General features: G+C 41.2%; 1 protein-coding gene across 1 annotated transcript in view; it reads right to left on the reverse strand.

Moving 5' to 3' along the window:
- ank3a (ankyrin 3a) overlaps positions 1-13,938 on the reverse strand; it is a 101,245-nt gene that overhangs the window by 52,037 nt on the left and 35,270 nt on the right. Inside the window, exons 11-24 of the mRNA XM_066666861.1 lie at positions 13,631-13,828; positions 12,030-12,128; positions 10,726-10,824; positions 10,474-10,572; positions 9,706-9,903; positions 9,127-9,225; positions 8,604-8,702; positions 7,463-7,660; positions 6,044-6,142; positions 5,319-5,417; positions 5,104-5,202; positions 4,907-5,002; positions 3,558-3,633; positions 619-742 (exon numbers count right to left, since the gene is read on the reverse strand). Of these exons, the coding sequence (XP_066522958.1) occupies positions 619-742; positions 3,558-3,633; positions 4,907-5,002; positions 5,104-5,202; positions 5,319-5,417; positions 6,044-6,142; positions 7,463-7,660; positions 8,604-8,702; positions 9,127-9,225; positions 9,706-9,903; positions 10,474-10,572; positions 10,726-10,824; positions 12,030-12,128; positions 13,631-13,828 (1,682 nt within the window). The remainder of the gene's footprint in view (positions 1-618; positions 743-3,557; positions 3,634-4,906; positions 5,003-5,103; positions 5,203-5,318; positions 5,418-6,043; positions 6,143-7,462; positions 7,661-8,603; positions 8,703-9,126; positions 9,226-9,705; positions 9,904-10,473; positions 10,573-10,725; positions 10,825-12,029; positions 12,129-13,630; positions 13,829-13,938) is intronic.

A 13,938-nucleotide genomic window follows, 5' to 3' on the forward strand; every position in this document is an offset into this window, starting at 1 on the left:
CGCAGTGCAGACGTCCAGCACCAACTCTCCATCTGTAAAATCTCCAGCTGCAGCAGAGATCACGTATGTTTTTATCCGACTCACGACGGCAGCTCGTAAAATTACGCCGTGGTCTTTTGAAGAGGTCCAAACGCTCCTTGGATTGGTGGCTGATGAAAGAATCCAGCGAGAGCTGGACGCTGCAACAAGGACGGAACAAACTCTACTGATCTGTCTGAACTGTTGACAGAGCTGTGTTCAGTCCCAAACAACACCAACAACAACACGCCAATACACCATGAGTAAACACCGCTTAAAGCTACTGCCACCGTTGTTGTGGTTTCCAAATCCCACTGTTCCTATAGCAAACAGAGAGTAGAGTCCTGTCGAGTAGGTACCATGCAGTGGAAAAGCACTATTACTGCCCACTATTTTATGAGCACCAGCTTCTTTCTTCCACTTACTGGCCCGTTCATTAGTCCCCCACCTTCAGGACTGACCTAAGACTGAACTTTATTACTCAGAGGCCAATTCTATATTTTACACTCAGCAATCCTGCAAACAAAGTAACACACACACACACACACACACACACACACACACACACACACACACACACACTGGCGGTGCAGGTGTTACCTGGCTGATCGAGCACCAATGCTAAAGCCCATGAAGCCCTCCTGTGGTAAAGAATCGTCTCCAAGTTCTTTGAGGTCCTGCGGACGCAGGTATTTCTCTGTCTCTCCGGTCATTGCATCTTCACCTGAACACACACACACACACACACACAGAGGTATAACACCTTCTCAGGAACCAATATATATATATATATATATATATATATTGCTACAAAGCATACACAGATCAACCATAAAATTATGACATCTTTGTTTCTACACTCAGTGTCCATTCTCACAGCTCCACTGACCACACAGTCCATCTGTTTCTCTGCATACTTTGTTACCCCTTTTCCCTGTTCTTCAGCGCTCAGGACCCACACAGAGCAGGTGTGATGTGGTGGTGGATCATTCTCAGCGCTGCAGTGACACTGACGTGGTGGTGGTGTGTTAGTGTGTGTTGTGCTGGGGTGAGTGGATCAGACACAGCAGTGCTGCTGGAGTTTCACCTAAATGCAGGAACCTAAGGATTTCCCAGTAGAACAATAGCCAAAGCATCACACTGACACTGTCAGCTTGACTTCTTTCCAAAGTGCATCTCTTCCTCAGGCATTAACTTCAACAACTGACTGTTCACAGACTTTTGGACACAGTATTATCCCCAAGAACAGAACAAACCCACCCCTTTTCACATGGCTTCATTTTTAGGTTCTTTTTAGGTGAATAAAACGAGAATGTGATTTTAATATGACACACAGTCACCGTAACATTACAAAAGAGAGAAGAATGTTTGAATTTTTAATTACAGTTATACACTACACTTACACACAAAAAAGATTTAAAACTTATTTATAATTTAATATCCTTCAGGTGCCTTGTGTATTGTGTATTGCTTATATATAAATGTGTATTTAAGAGTAGTGTGTGTTTATATGAAGTATTACTGTATGCCCCATATGTTTTATGTGTATATATATATATGTGTGTGTGTGTGTGTGTGTGTGTGTGTATGTGTGTGTGTGTTACCTCTATAACTGAACATATCACTTTATAATTTAGCACTGTTACATACAATATAACACACACACACACACACACACACACACACACTAAATCCTCCATCTGTCAATGGGATATTACAGAGAGTCACCATTAATTTTCCTATAATGTGACTACCCTAACCCTAACCTTTTACATTAAAATGTAATGATTACAATGTGGGGACAAGCTGGTCCACAATGTGTATAAACAGGTCCCCACAATGTGCTATATTCCTGGTGAACACACACACACACACACACACACGTCATGCTGGCGTCCGATTCATAGTGTCTGGATAATTTATCATGGTCATTTAACACCGTGTTTTTTTCAGCTGCTGCAGAGCAGTGCTGCCGCAGCTGATCCAAGTTTCTGCAGGTTACAGAACCACACTGACTGCTGTACAAACAGATACAAACACACAGAGCCAGAGTCTGTTACTAACCACTGATCTGAGTGGACCTTCCACCAGAACAGATTCAGCTACACACACAGCTCTGACTCTCTCTCTCTCTCTCTCTCTCTCACTTTACCTCTGCCTCTTTCGACCCCTCTGTCACTCTCTCTCACTTTACCTCATCCTCTCCTCTCACTCTTCAGTCTCTCTCTCCCAAACTCTCACTCTTCTTCCACTGTCACTCTACCTCTCTATCTCTCATTTCAATCATTGTTTCACTCATGCTCCATCTGTCCCTTTTCCTTTCCCTTTATATTTTCACTCTTTCATTCTTTTTCACTCATCACTTTCTCTCTCTTCTCTCTCTCTCTCTCTCTCTCTCTCTCTCTCTCTCTCTCTCTCTCTCTCACCTCTTTGTGTATCTGCAGTGTCTGCAGTCCGTCGCCATTAGTCCTCCAGTTTTTTGCTCCCTTCCTCTCTCCGTGTGTATGTGTGTGTGTGTGTGTGTGTGTATACCACACACTGCAGCAGTGGATCAGCTCAAACACACACACACACACACACACACACATACACATACACCCCTCCTCTCTCTCTCTCTCTCTCTCTCTCTCTCTCTCTCTCTCATATCCTGGTGCGGGATACTCCAGGCTGTTCAGAATGAATCAGTGAATCTGCAGAATCGGTTCAATGAATCCCAGAGAGTGGGCGGGGATTATCACATTATTTCACACACACACACACACACTCTCTCACAAAACTAGGGTGTATATGGATGTCTCTCTCCTGTTCCTGGAAATTTCATAAAAAGTTCTTGGGAACATTATATAACACACACACATTCTCAGGGTCAGATGTAGAGATGTCCCGAGATTACGTGATCAAGGAGTGAACCAATTACTACTTTCCACATACACACACCATTTATCACACCATGTGTGCCATTTATCACTGTGTTATCTTTAACACACACACACACACACACACATTCTACACTGAACTTTGGTCACTTTAGATTGTTGTCATAAAATTACTGAATTCTTTTCTCCACCCAGCATCCATTTTCTCTCTCTCTCACTCACTCACTCACTCACTCACTCACTCACTCACTCAGATGGCAGGTGTTACCTGTAGAGGCCAGGTGAACGTTTCCATGGAGAAATACCGTGTGGACACAAACTCGTAAATAATACAGCACCCTGCAACTTCAGTGTGTGTGTGTGTAATGAATATCAATGTTATCTTCATTAATATTTAACATGTTTTTATTTCATTTTACAATTCAGTAAACAATTAATTAATGATACAGTAATAAGTTGCCAATAAATAATAATAGATTTTGATCTTTATTTCTTAGATAGATAGATGTGAGCAGAATTTACCTCTAGAACTGCCTCGGACCACAGTTTAACTAAAGCCCTGTACACAGTTTAACTCAAGTTTAACAGTATAATAATAATAATAATAATAATAATAATAATAATAATAATAATAATAATACTCTCCAGTTTAGCCACTCTTACCTTCATCATCCGACATGTCGAGGAACTCGTTCATAGTTTCTGGGACATTCAGCTTGTGTTTCTCTGTCACCGGCGGCTACACAGAAAAAAAAAACATAAGAAAAAACAACTTTAACATAGTAATCAAGGTTCCCTATCATCCCAGGCATAATAATAGTTTGGAAAATAACATTAATAATAATAATAATAATAATAATCATCATCATCATCATCATCTTCATAATAATAATAACAATATATAAGATATATATAATATATATATATATATATAATATATATATTATTATATATATATATATATATATATATAATAAGCATTCTTAGTAAAATCTGGTATAATAATAATAATAATAATATCAACACATATCTACAAATACACATAGACTAAGAGCATTTCTTTTCATTGCATTTTTAAAAACAAGGACTGACCCCAACAGAGTAACCCCCACCCCATATATGTAAAAGGTATGTGGACACTTCATTGGAGAGCAACTACTGCTGACACATGCATTCAGTCAAGTCACACTCCACCTGGACACAAAGGATCTGGCTGCTTTTGTACACTAGGCCCTAGCCACAGTTTTCAGGCACATTAGCGCCCCCTCTCCTCATTACTTTACTCTTACACCCTGAACTGAAATACACTGAAACCCAGGATTACTCTGCACACTTTATTATTAGTTTGCACAGACATTTTACTCTGTTAAGTTGCACTCAGACACACTAGCATCCCCATTATTTACTCAGACAGGCTGCATCTGGATACATAAGCCCTGCCTGATCTTTGCATTCCTTGCTCTGAGAGGCTACATCCAGGTGAAAAAGCCTCGTGCATTCTTGCATCCTCTTGAACCCAGTTGCAAAAATTGCATCTCATATAGACCCACTTTACTTACACTCTGTACTGATTGGCTGTGCAAAGACACATAAGCCCCACCCACTTTACTAAGATGGGCTGCACCCAGCTGCATAAGTCCTGCCCATTTCCCCCTATACAACTGCACCCTGATTAATATTGATGGGAATATTTTCCCAATACTAAGACTGTTACACCCTTTTACCATCGCCGCTGTTTAAACATCTCCATTTCTGTGGATATTTATTTTACTAAATCAGTGGTCCTTGGTATTTTGTGAAAATGTCATGACGAACAGACCAATAGAAATGCTCCAAAAATAGGTGTGTTAATAATAATGGAGTATATTCTTTCTACAGTGACGTCCACTGAAATTGAAGGTATAGTCCTTCTCCAGTAAAGTTACTGTTACGGAGAAGCATGTTTTTCTTTGGACAGCAATGATATAATGTATGTGTGTGTGTGTGTGTGTGTGTGTGTGTGTGTGTGTTACCGTGGCAGTGAGATTTTCATCTGTAACTCCTCTCAGAGTGTCGACCACAGATATATATCCAAGCCTCCGAGCGATGGAGAGCGCTGTATTACCGTTCTGAAACACACAAAGGTATTTCTCTCATTGAATCCACTAAGTTTATGTAAATAGTGTTTATTAGTGTGTGTGTGTGTGTGTGTGTGTGTTTATTTACTGACCAGTGTGAGGTCATTAGCTGAGGCTCCTTGATGAAGCAGCATATTAATGATGTGGGTGTGGCCTTGCTGTGCTGCCTGGTGTAGAGGAGTGTATCCGCTCTGTAGAGAGAGAGATAGAGAGAAAAAGAGAGAGAGAGAGAGAGAGAGTGGAAGCAAATATTTGTTTACAGATGAAAAACAAAGTACTGATAAAGAAAATATGTAAATAAACTCACTTTTGTTTTGCTGTTAATCTTCGCCTGATTCTGTAACAGGAAGCTGGCCATTTTCATGTTGCCATAGTGACAGGCCACATGCAATGGAGTGTAACCCATCTGTATACACAGAGAGAGAGAGAGAGAGAGAGAGAGAGAGAGAGAGAGAGAGAGAGAGAAAGTTTAGATGTCATACTAACATGTTATTTTTTAGAAACCAAGGATTTCAGAGCCCCCTCATGACCAATCAAATGTAAAACTAGGTCACACAGACAAAACAAATGAAGTAATTACAACACACACATCTTTAACATAAACAGTGCTGTTTGTGTTATGGTCATTTTGACTGGAATTAAATGAAAGTATATCTTTGACTACTCCATATACACTCCCAAACTCTCCAACTGTGCCCTGTTCACTACGTGGTGTCTTCATGACAGTAACCCAGTAGTTCCCTGTGAAATGGACTACACAGGAATTCAGATATCTTAATGAGATTCCAAACCAGAGGGGGTGAAAGTTTTGGAAGGGAAATTCAGGCTGTGTTGGGAGTGGTGAGGAATCTTGTGTTTATCACACCATTGGAAACTGAGAAGGAAAAATGTACTCATCAGTCCCCTATAATAGTGCACTATATAGTGAGTAATGTAGGGAACAGTGTGTAGGGAGCCATTCTGAACACAGCCCCTGTCCTGATTAAGATGCTGCCTACTGAGTTTTCTCTGGAAACAATGTGACCCCTTTACCTTTGTATGAGCATCCACCTCAGCGCCGTGATTCAGCAGAACCTCGGCCACACCCACTCTGTCCTCCTGGGCTGCCAGGTGCAGCGGAGTCAGGCCGTTCTGTTACAAACCCACACACACACACACAACCATGTCTCACTGCTGTTTTTGTTCTCTCCAGCAATAACAAAATAATGTAATTCTCATTTTTGTTTTATACAGCAGATATTAAACTGTCAGTATGCCACATGTTCAGTATCTTTATGCTTCAACATAAGCACAGCCATCTTCTAATGGTGCTTTTCCACTTCACAGAACATATTCAAATCGACATGGTTCTTTTTCTTTTCCACTGGACAAATCTGGTCCTGGTCTTTGGAACTGGGTTCTGTTTTGGTCCCTGATCACTTACGGTTCCAGCCGAGCCTAGTAAGTACTAAACGTAAGGTTTAAACCCTGCAGAGCTCTGATTGGCCAGAGACCCGTCAATCACCACGAAACACAGAGCTCCAGCACAAACTCACCGCTTGTAAAATCTCTGAAGTTACAGCAGTACATTACAGTGTATATAATGAAGTACGTAATGAAGTTACATTCGTTTTTATCCGACTCTCAGCAGCAGCTCGTAACATTCCCCTGAGGGGTTTTTGAAGAGGGCCAGACGCTCCTTGCGTTGGTGGCTGGGGAAAATCTCCAGCAAAAGACAAACATGCTTCAAGGAAAACTGCTCTGTGAGAACTGGGGGCAGAGCCGTGTTCAGTCCAAACAACAACACGCCACACAACGACTTGCACCTGACTTTACTGCCCGCGTTGTTGTAGTTTTCAACGCCCGCGGTTCCCATTTCAGATGGTTTTGAGATGTCACTGGCTCCATTTTGCTGTGCTAGTGGAAAAGGGACCAGCAAAAAGCAAGCTGAGCCGATCCCATGCACTGGAAAAGCACCATATTTTTCAAAATATAAAAATCCATTAAGAGTAACATCAGCTATGCTACAGTAGATTAGGCCACAATGCTAGAGTTAGCCAGCTAGCAATTTCATGCACAATAGCTATTATGATAGCTTAGCTAGCAATGTTAGCAAATTCGTTTAGCCATGCTACAGAAACTAACAGTGCAAGTTATAATATTAGCTAGCCAGCAATATAATAAATATAATATAATATAATATAGCTAGCAGCTCTAAAGCAACTAAAGGTGGAAAGCTACAAAGTATTTATTTCTAAAAACTTCAATTGTTCCTAAAGAGATTTTTGTCATGTGTCTGTCAACACACAGAGTAAACAGTGCCTGATGTAGCATAATGCCTTCTTCAGGGAGCTAGGCAGGTAAACCATTCTATACCAATAAGTGAACTGCTAATGTGGCATTCGCCTAGAACTTTAAAATGATTTATAGATTTTATGGTCTGGCAAATTATATAAATATGTGTTTGTTTACTTTATTGCCCATGTTAACATTAGCATGTTTGGTCAGTAGCAGTGATACAAGGTCCACGCTGCCTTCCTGAGCGGCAAGATGTAGTGGACAAATCCCCTGCCGTGTCACCGCGTTTGTCTCAGCTCCAAACTCCAACAGCGTCGCACCCATTTCCAACTGGTTCTTCTTCGCCGCGATATGGAGAGGAGTATAACCGTTCTACAGTGAGAGAGAGAGAGAGATTTATTATCTATTAGTAATTGTATAAAAGGCGCATTAGATGAGATTTGTTTTATTTTTGGCTCTTGGAGCTCCCCCTAGTGTAATCCATTCAGCAAGTACCAACAACAGATGGTCTATTCTCCCCATTACAGCTAATTGGGGCATTTGAAGCTGTGATTTTAAAGTACGAATATTATATTCTATGCGTATACCTATTTATTTATACACACTGCCATTCCTTGCTGCTATTATTTAATTTCATAGATAGAATGCCTTATTCTGTGTAGTTGTATTGTCTATAGTTGATTGTGAGTATGTCTATTTAATTTACGTATTGTCTTTTTTGTATAGCACATTGGACTCCACCGCAGCGAGATATGTTCATGAGTGTCATACACTCCAGGATACACACACACACACACACACACACACGCACACACACACAAGAACCATGTTCCCCCTTCTTTACATGATTTCTTTGCATATTAAAGGAACACTATGTAATATTTTTTACCTTAACCTTACAGCTTCAATATCATTGTGATACTCCATTAATTTCAAACAGAGAGCACAGAGCCTCTGTTATTGTCACTCCGGGCTAAGCACTGCAGAAACTGAGCTCTGTAATTTTTGGAGGAGGGCAGGAAACCACTCCCCCACCTCCCCATAGATTTCAGTACAGTGCTCTAAATATGAATTACACTATGGGGACCCCCATGAGCAAAAAACCTAAATCATACATAGTGTTCCTTTAAATAAGTAACACTTTTATGTACAGACCTATGTTCTACAAATGTTTTTAAACAATTAATTTGTAATTAATGATTAACTTTAAAGTTTCTTCAATGTGCTGCATGTTTATATATGTACATGTTTTATATAGATCACCTGAATGGTTCAGGGTAAGTTATTAATTTATTAATTTAAATGATGTCAGTACCTTGGCCGCAGCATGAGGTGAAGCTCCATGATCCAGCAGCAGCAAAGCCACCCTCTGATTATCATAGTGAGCAGCCACATGCAGTGGAGTTAAGCCAGTCTATAAAACACACACACACACACACGCACGCACAGGCATACACATACACATGCATCCCATTCACACAAGTGGTTTAAGGCATGAGAAGCAGTGAGAAGAGATGGAAAAGGGCAATAGATTTAACCCCAAAAACTCTGTTCAGAGCAGACAGATAATCAATGATACCTAGTAATTACTGAAAAATGTATAATAGATTATTCTTCATAGATACTCTCTAGATAAATGTAGGTACAAACAATTTATATCTGAATAATTCATAGAGGATACTGAATGTTTAATATTACACACTAAATTATTCATTGTATGATACAATGTATCTATTGATACAGAATTACTACCTGAAGTTTAAGGGGTTAAATATAAATCTTCTGCAGAGAGCCAGTATAAGTATGTGTGTGTGTGTGTGTGTGTGTGTGGTACACACCTTGCCTGCTGTATCAGGTGCTGCTCTTTTCTGCAGTAATAGTTTTGCTGCCTCTATCTGGCCATATTTAGCAGTGACATGCAGAGGGGTGAACCCTTTCTGTTACAGAGATAAACACCAGCATCAGAATTATTAAACATACGCACACTCACATATGTAACACATATGTGTAATTCATAATTCAATCTCTTATTTAATGTAGTAATAGAAATGACAATTCTTATTTTATTCACCAAAAAATAACCAAAAAATAAAAACCACAGTGTTACATTCTGTAAGTGGTCCAAACTCACACAGACTTTTGGACACAGTATTATCCCCAAGAACAGAACAAACCCATCACAGTCTTCTGCAGCTTTTTCCTGATGGAGCTCAGAACCAATGCAGCGCCCAATAAACTCTTCACTTTTCACACAGCTTCAGTTTTGAGAATTATACGTTACAAAAAAACAATAGTTTGTACACTTAATAAAAAAAGGACCAGCAAAATGTCCCCAGAAAATCTCATGTCATCCTGTTATTTTCAGGAGATTTAGTAAGTACAGTATGATGTAAGTACAGTAAGACACACACACACACCTTTGTAGCTGCAGAGAGTGATGCTCCATGCTCCAGTAAGAGGGTGGCGACCTCTTGATGCCCCTCCCTCACCGCTAAATGAAGGGGGGTGTAACCTGATGTTGTTGCTGCACTTGGCCACGCCCCTTTCTTCAGCAGCAGCTCAACAATCTCTGTCTTTCCCAAACGACTGCTGATATGGAGCGCCGTCTGATCGTCCTGGACACAAAATATTACCCGGTTTTTTAAGGTATGCTGAAGGGGAGGGTCCATGTTGCCTCCAAAAACCATCGCCCCAAAGACTCACTCACTGCCTCGGTTAGAACACCAGATTACTGCTGCTATATTAAAAAGCGGAATTAAATCAAAACTTAAGAATACTTAAGAATCTCCCCTGGTAAAATATTCCAGCTCAAACAGAGCTTAAATGAACACTGTAGTATTTCTAATTTAAAACGACAGCTTCTAAATGACTGTAAAGTTCCACAAAGATGTAACAGAGAGAACAGAGCCTCTGTGGCTGCTACGCTGGGTCCTCTGCTGGTTACTGCACTAAGTAACCTCTGAATCACGGGGTGAAGGACCCTCACGAGAAATGGGTAACACTTTACGACACAAATCTCACGGGTGTTTGGTTACCTAGCTATAAGAAGGATCAGTACTCTAAACATGAATTACACTCAGCAACAGGTAGGGGGTGCTCGGGAGACAAAACAGCCCATTTTTAGATTGTATCCCTTTAAAACAGAGAAAGAGATGTTTGTGTGTGTGTGTGTGTGTGTGTCTCACCTTGGCCTTGATGTCTACTTTAGCACCGTTCTGTAGCAGATATTTGACCACACCAGCCTGACCTGCTCTCGCTGCCATGTGTAATGCTGTCTCACCTCTCTGTACACAACAAAAAAACACACTACCATTTAAATGTATTTATTCAAGCTTATTACTGTCTTCAAAAGTGTAAATAAGATTATTTGACACTCTATGATGTATGCTTGTGTGTGTGTGTGTGTGTGTGTGTGTGTGTGTGTGTGTTTAGCTTACCACATTGGTTGTATTTGGTGATGCTCCGTGGTGTGTTAACTGCTTCACTATGTTTTCGTGGCCCATAAATGCTGCAACATGGATCGGCGTCAATCCCGACTTCATCAACAAACAAACAGATTGAAGGTTAGTTACAGAAACTAACACCGACCTGAAGGAGTGTAAAACCCTGGCCTTGAATCAGTTCTGTTCAGTTAGGAGATTATTCAGTCCTTGTGTAGGACAGAGAGGCATAACCCCACCCAGCAATGGGCCATGAAGCAGTGGCAATGCATTCTCTGGAGTCATGGTGCTCAATCCAGTGCATTAGGGTGAGAATTAGAGGCAGGTTTTTGATCCAGAACTAGTTTAACATCAGTAAATGACTAACTCTCCCATGACTGAAAGCCCTGTAATCACAGAAATGTTCCAAAATCCAGTGTGTATCACCAGAGGGAGTCACTGAGTCAAACGGGGTAAAACAAGAATAAATACCCTTCATTTCAAACAAAACCTTGGATGAGGAGGTGCCCACAAACCTTCACTAATACTGTGTATACAGTAATATCAACAGTGAAGTCTCTAAATCAAATATTAATCCACAATGTTTTATTTTTAAAGGAATTGAGTGCAACAGGGTCCAGTTCAGGGTCGCAGTGGGTCCGGAGCCTACCCGGAATCACTGGTCGCAAGGTAGGAACACACCCTTCACTTACACACTCACACCTACGGACACTTTTGAGTCGCCAATCCATCTACCAACGTGTGTTTTTGGAGCGTGGGACAAAACCGAGGCACCCGGAGGAAACCCACGCAGACACAGGGAGAACACACCACACTCCTCACAGACAGTCACACGGAGGAAACCCATGCAGACACAGAGAGAACACACCACACTCCTCACAGACAGTCACCTGGAGGAAACCCACACAGACACAGGGAGAACACACCACACTCCTCACAGACAGTCACCCGGGGGAAACCCACGCAGACACAGAGAGAACACACCACACTCCTCACAGACAGTCACTAGGAAGAAACCCACGCAGACGCAGGGAGAACACACCACACTCCTCACAGACAGTCACCCAGAGGAAACCCACACAGACACAGGGAGAACACACCACACTCCTCACAGACAGTCACCCGGAGGAAACCCACGCAGACACAGGGAGAACACACCACACTCCTCACAGACAGTCACCCGGAGCGGGAATCGAACCCACAACCTCCAGGACCCTGGAGCTGTGACAGAGACACTACCTGCTGCTCCACCCTGCTGCTATATAAACACACACACTGTGTGATCAGGTGTAGTGATGTACCTCAGTAACGGCCTGCAGTGAGGCTCCGTGTTTCAACAGCAGCTCCATCACCTTCACTCTGTTCTTCTTACAGGCGATATGCAGCGGAGTGAAGCCGTTCTACAAGATAAACACACACACACACACACACAAGGAAACACCCTTATAAAAGAAAGTGATACAATTTTAGACACAAGCTCTGGGTGATGGGAGAAACCATTGTTTTACAGCTCTCCCCCACCCCAGCTCCATCCCCCATCCCCCACAGTCTACACCTGGATCAACTTTTACTCCTTGTTTTTCTGCTTCCTTCCTGCTGTAGCTGCTGTTGTGTGTCTGTGTGTATTGTCACTAAAATTACAAAACCTTTCATTTTTTTTCATATATATTTCTTTTAAATGATATTATAAGAAGATGATTTCCTATGATATTTTTTGTGAAGAGTGAGCTTTATACATTATATAAATGTGATATTATGATTGATACCTCTTTAATTAGAGAAATAAAAATGTATTTTTCAATGATTTAATACTTAAACTTAACCTGAAAGAGTTACAGAAGCACTTAGATTATAACAGTGTTTAGGGTAGAGTGTTATCTCTCTGCTGTACTTCCTCTTTTCTGTGTTATTTTATTCATTTGAAAGTCACACCCTGAGTGTTTTCATCAGAACACCATCACAAGGTTAAACCGAGTGCACCGCTATACACTTAGATTAATGTTATATTTTCATATTAAAATATGTTTATTAGTATTATGGCCTAATGTTAATTAACTATAAAACTATTAATACTTTTAATTTTAATAATAATAATATAATTATTTACAAAACACTTAAAACACCAGTAAAGTTAACATCTTTTGATACAGGAATTGCCAGAGTCTAGGGGTTTAGGAACTCAATAGGAAACTGGTCCTTCGCCAGCCGAGCTGTCACTGATCCAGTATAATACTTTACAACGTATAATGAAAGGTGGCAGTGAACACACACACTAGTGCACTAGGGGCTGTGAACACACCCAGAGCGGGAGGGCAGACATCCCCGGAGCCAGGGAGCAGTTGTGGGTTCAGTGCCTCACTCAAGGGCCCCTCAGCTGTGGATTGAGGAGGAGGACAGTGTTGTTCCTTCACTCTCACTGCCCCCATTTTTCCTGTTGCTCTCGGGAATCCAACATTTCAGCCCTAAGCCCTCTGCTCTAACCTTTAGGCCACGGCTGCACAGTGTATAATGAGACCAATTTACAGCTGAATAGAGGATATCAACACATCCTCTTAAAATTAAAAAGTAACCATGCATAATTTTCAGGATATAAAATACTGGACAAAAACATAGACAAGTTTGATTGTGTTCAACTCATGATATTATTTATAAGTTGAATAAGTACTTATCCAGGGGGGTGTTGACATTTTTGCAGAAACCTGAGTAAACTGTAACATAAAGCACTTTGAAGGTGTTTGTTTTTTAATTTTGTGCTGTGTGTGTGTGTGTTCTGACTGATTGACCCCTCCCTTGGTCACCAGAGCAAGAGGGGAAATACAGAGGGAAACACACCCAGAGAGAACAAGAGACAGTGAGTGTGTGTGTGTGTGTGTGTGTATGTGTGTGAGAGATGCAATCTCACCAGTGCTTTAGCATTAGGATTTGCTTTCTTATCCACTAAAACTTTGGCGACTTTGTAATGGCCACAGTGTGCCGCCACATGCAGCGCAGTCAGGTAATCATTAGTGACATCATCCACTGGTACATCATGCTGCAGGAGGAGCTGGACACAGTTCAGGTGATCACCCTGAGTGGCCATGTGAAGAGGAGATAGACCATTCTACAGAAACACACACACAATAACAAACAGCACCATTAAAATCATCGTCAGTTACTGGAGTGGACAGTTATCTGCAGTTCAGTTTTCCAACAGCAGAGGGAGACTCTTAC

Source organism: Hoplias malabaricus, chromosome 1 (genome assembly GCF_029633855.1).
Source record: "Hoplias malabaricus isolate fHopMal1 chromosome 1, fHopMal1.hap1, whole genome shotgun sequence".
NCBI lineage: Eukaryota > Metazoa > Chordata > Actinopteri > Characiformes > Erythrinidae > Hoplias > Hoplias malabaricus.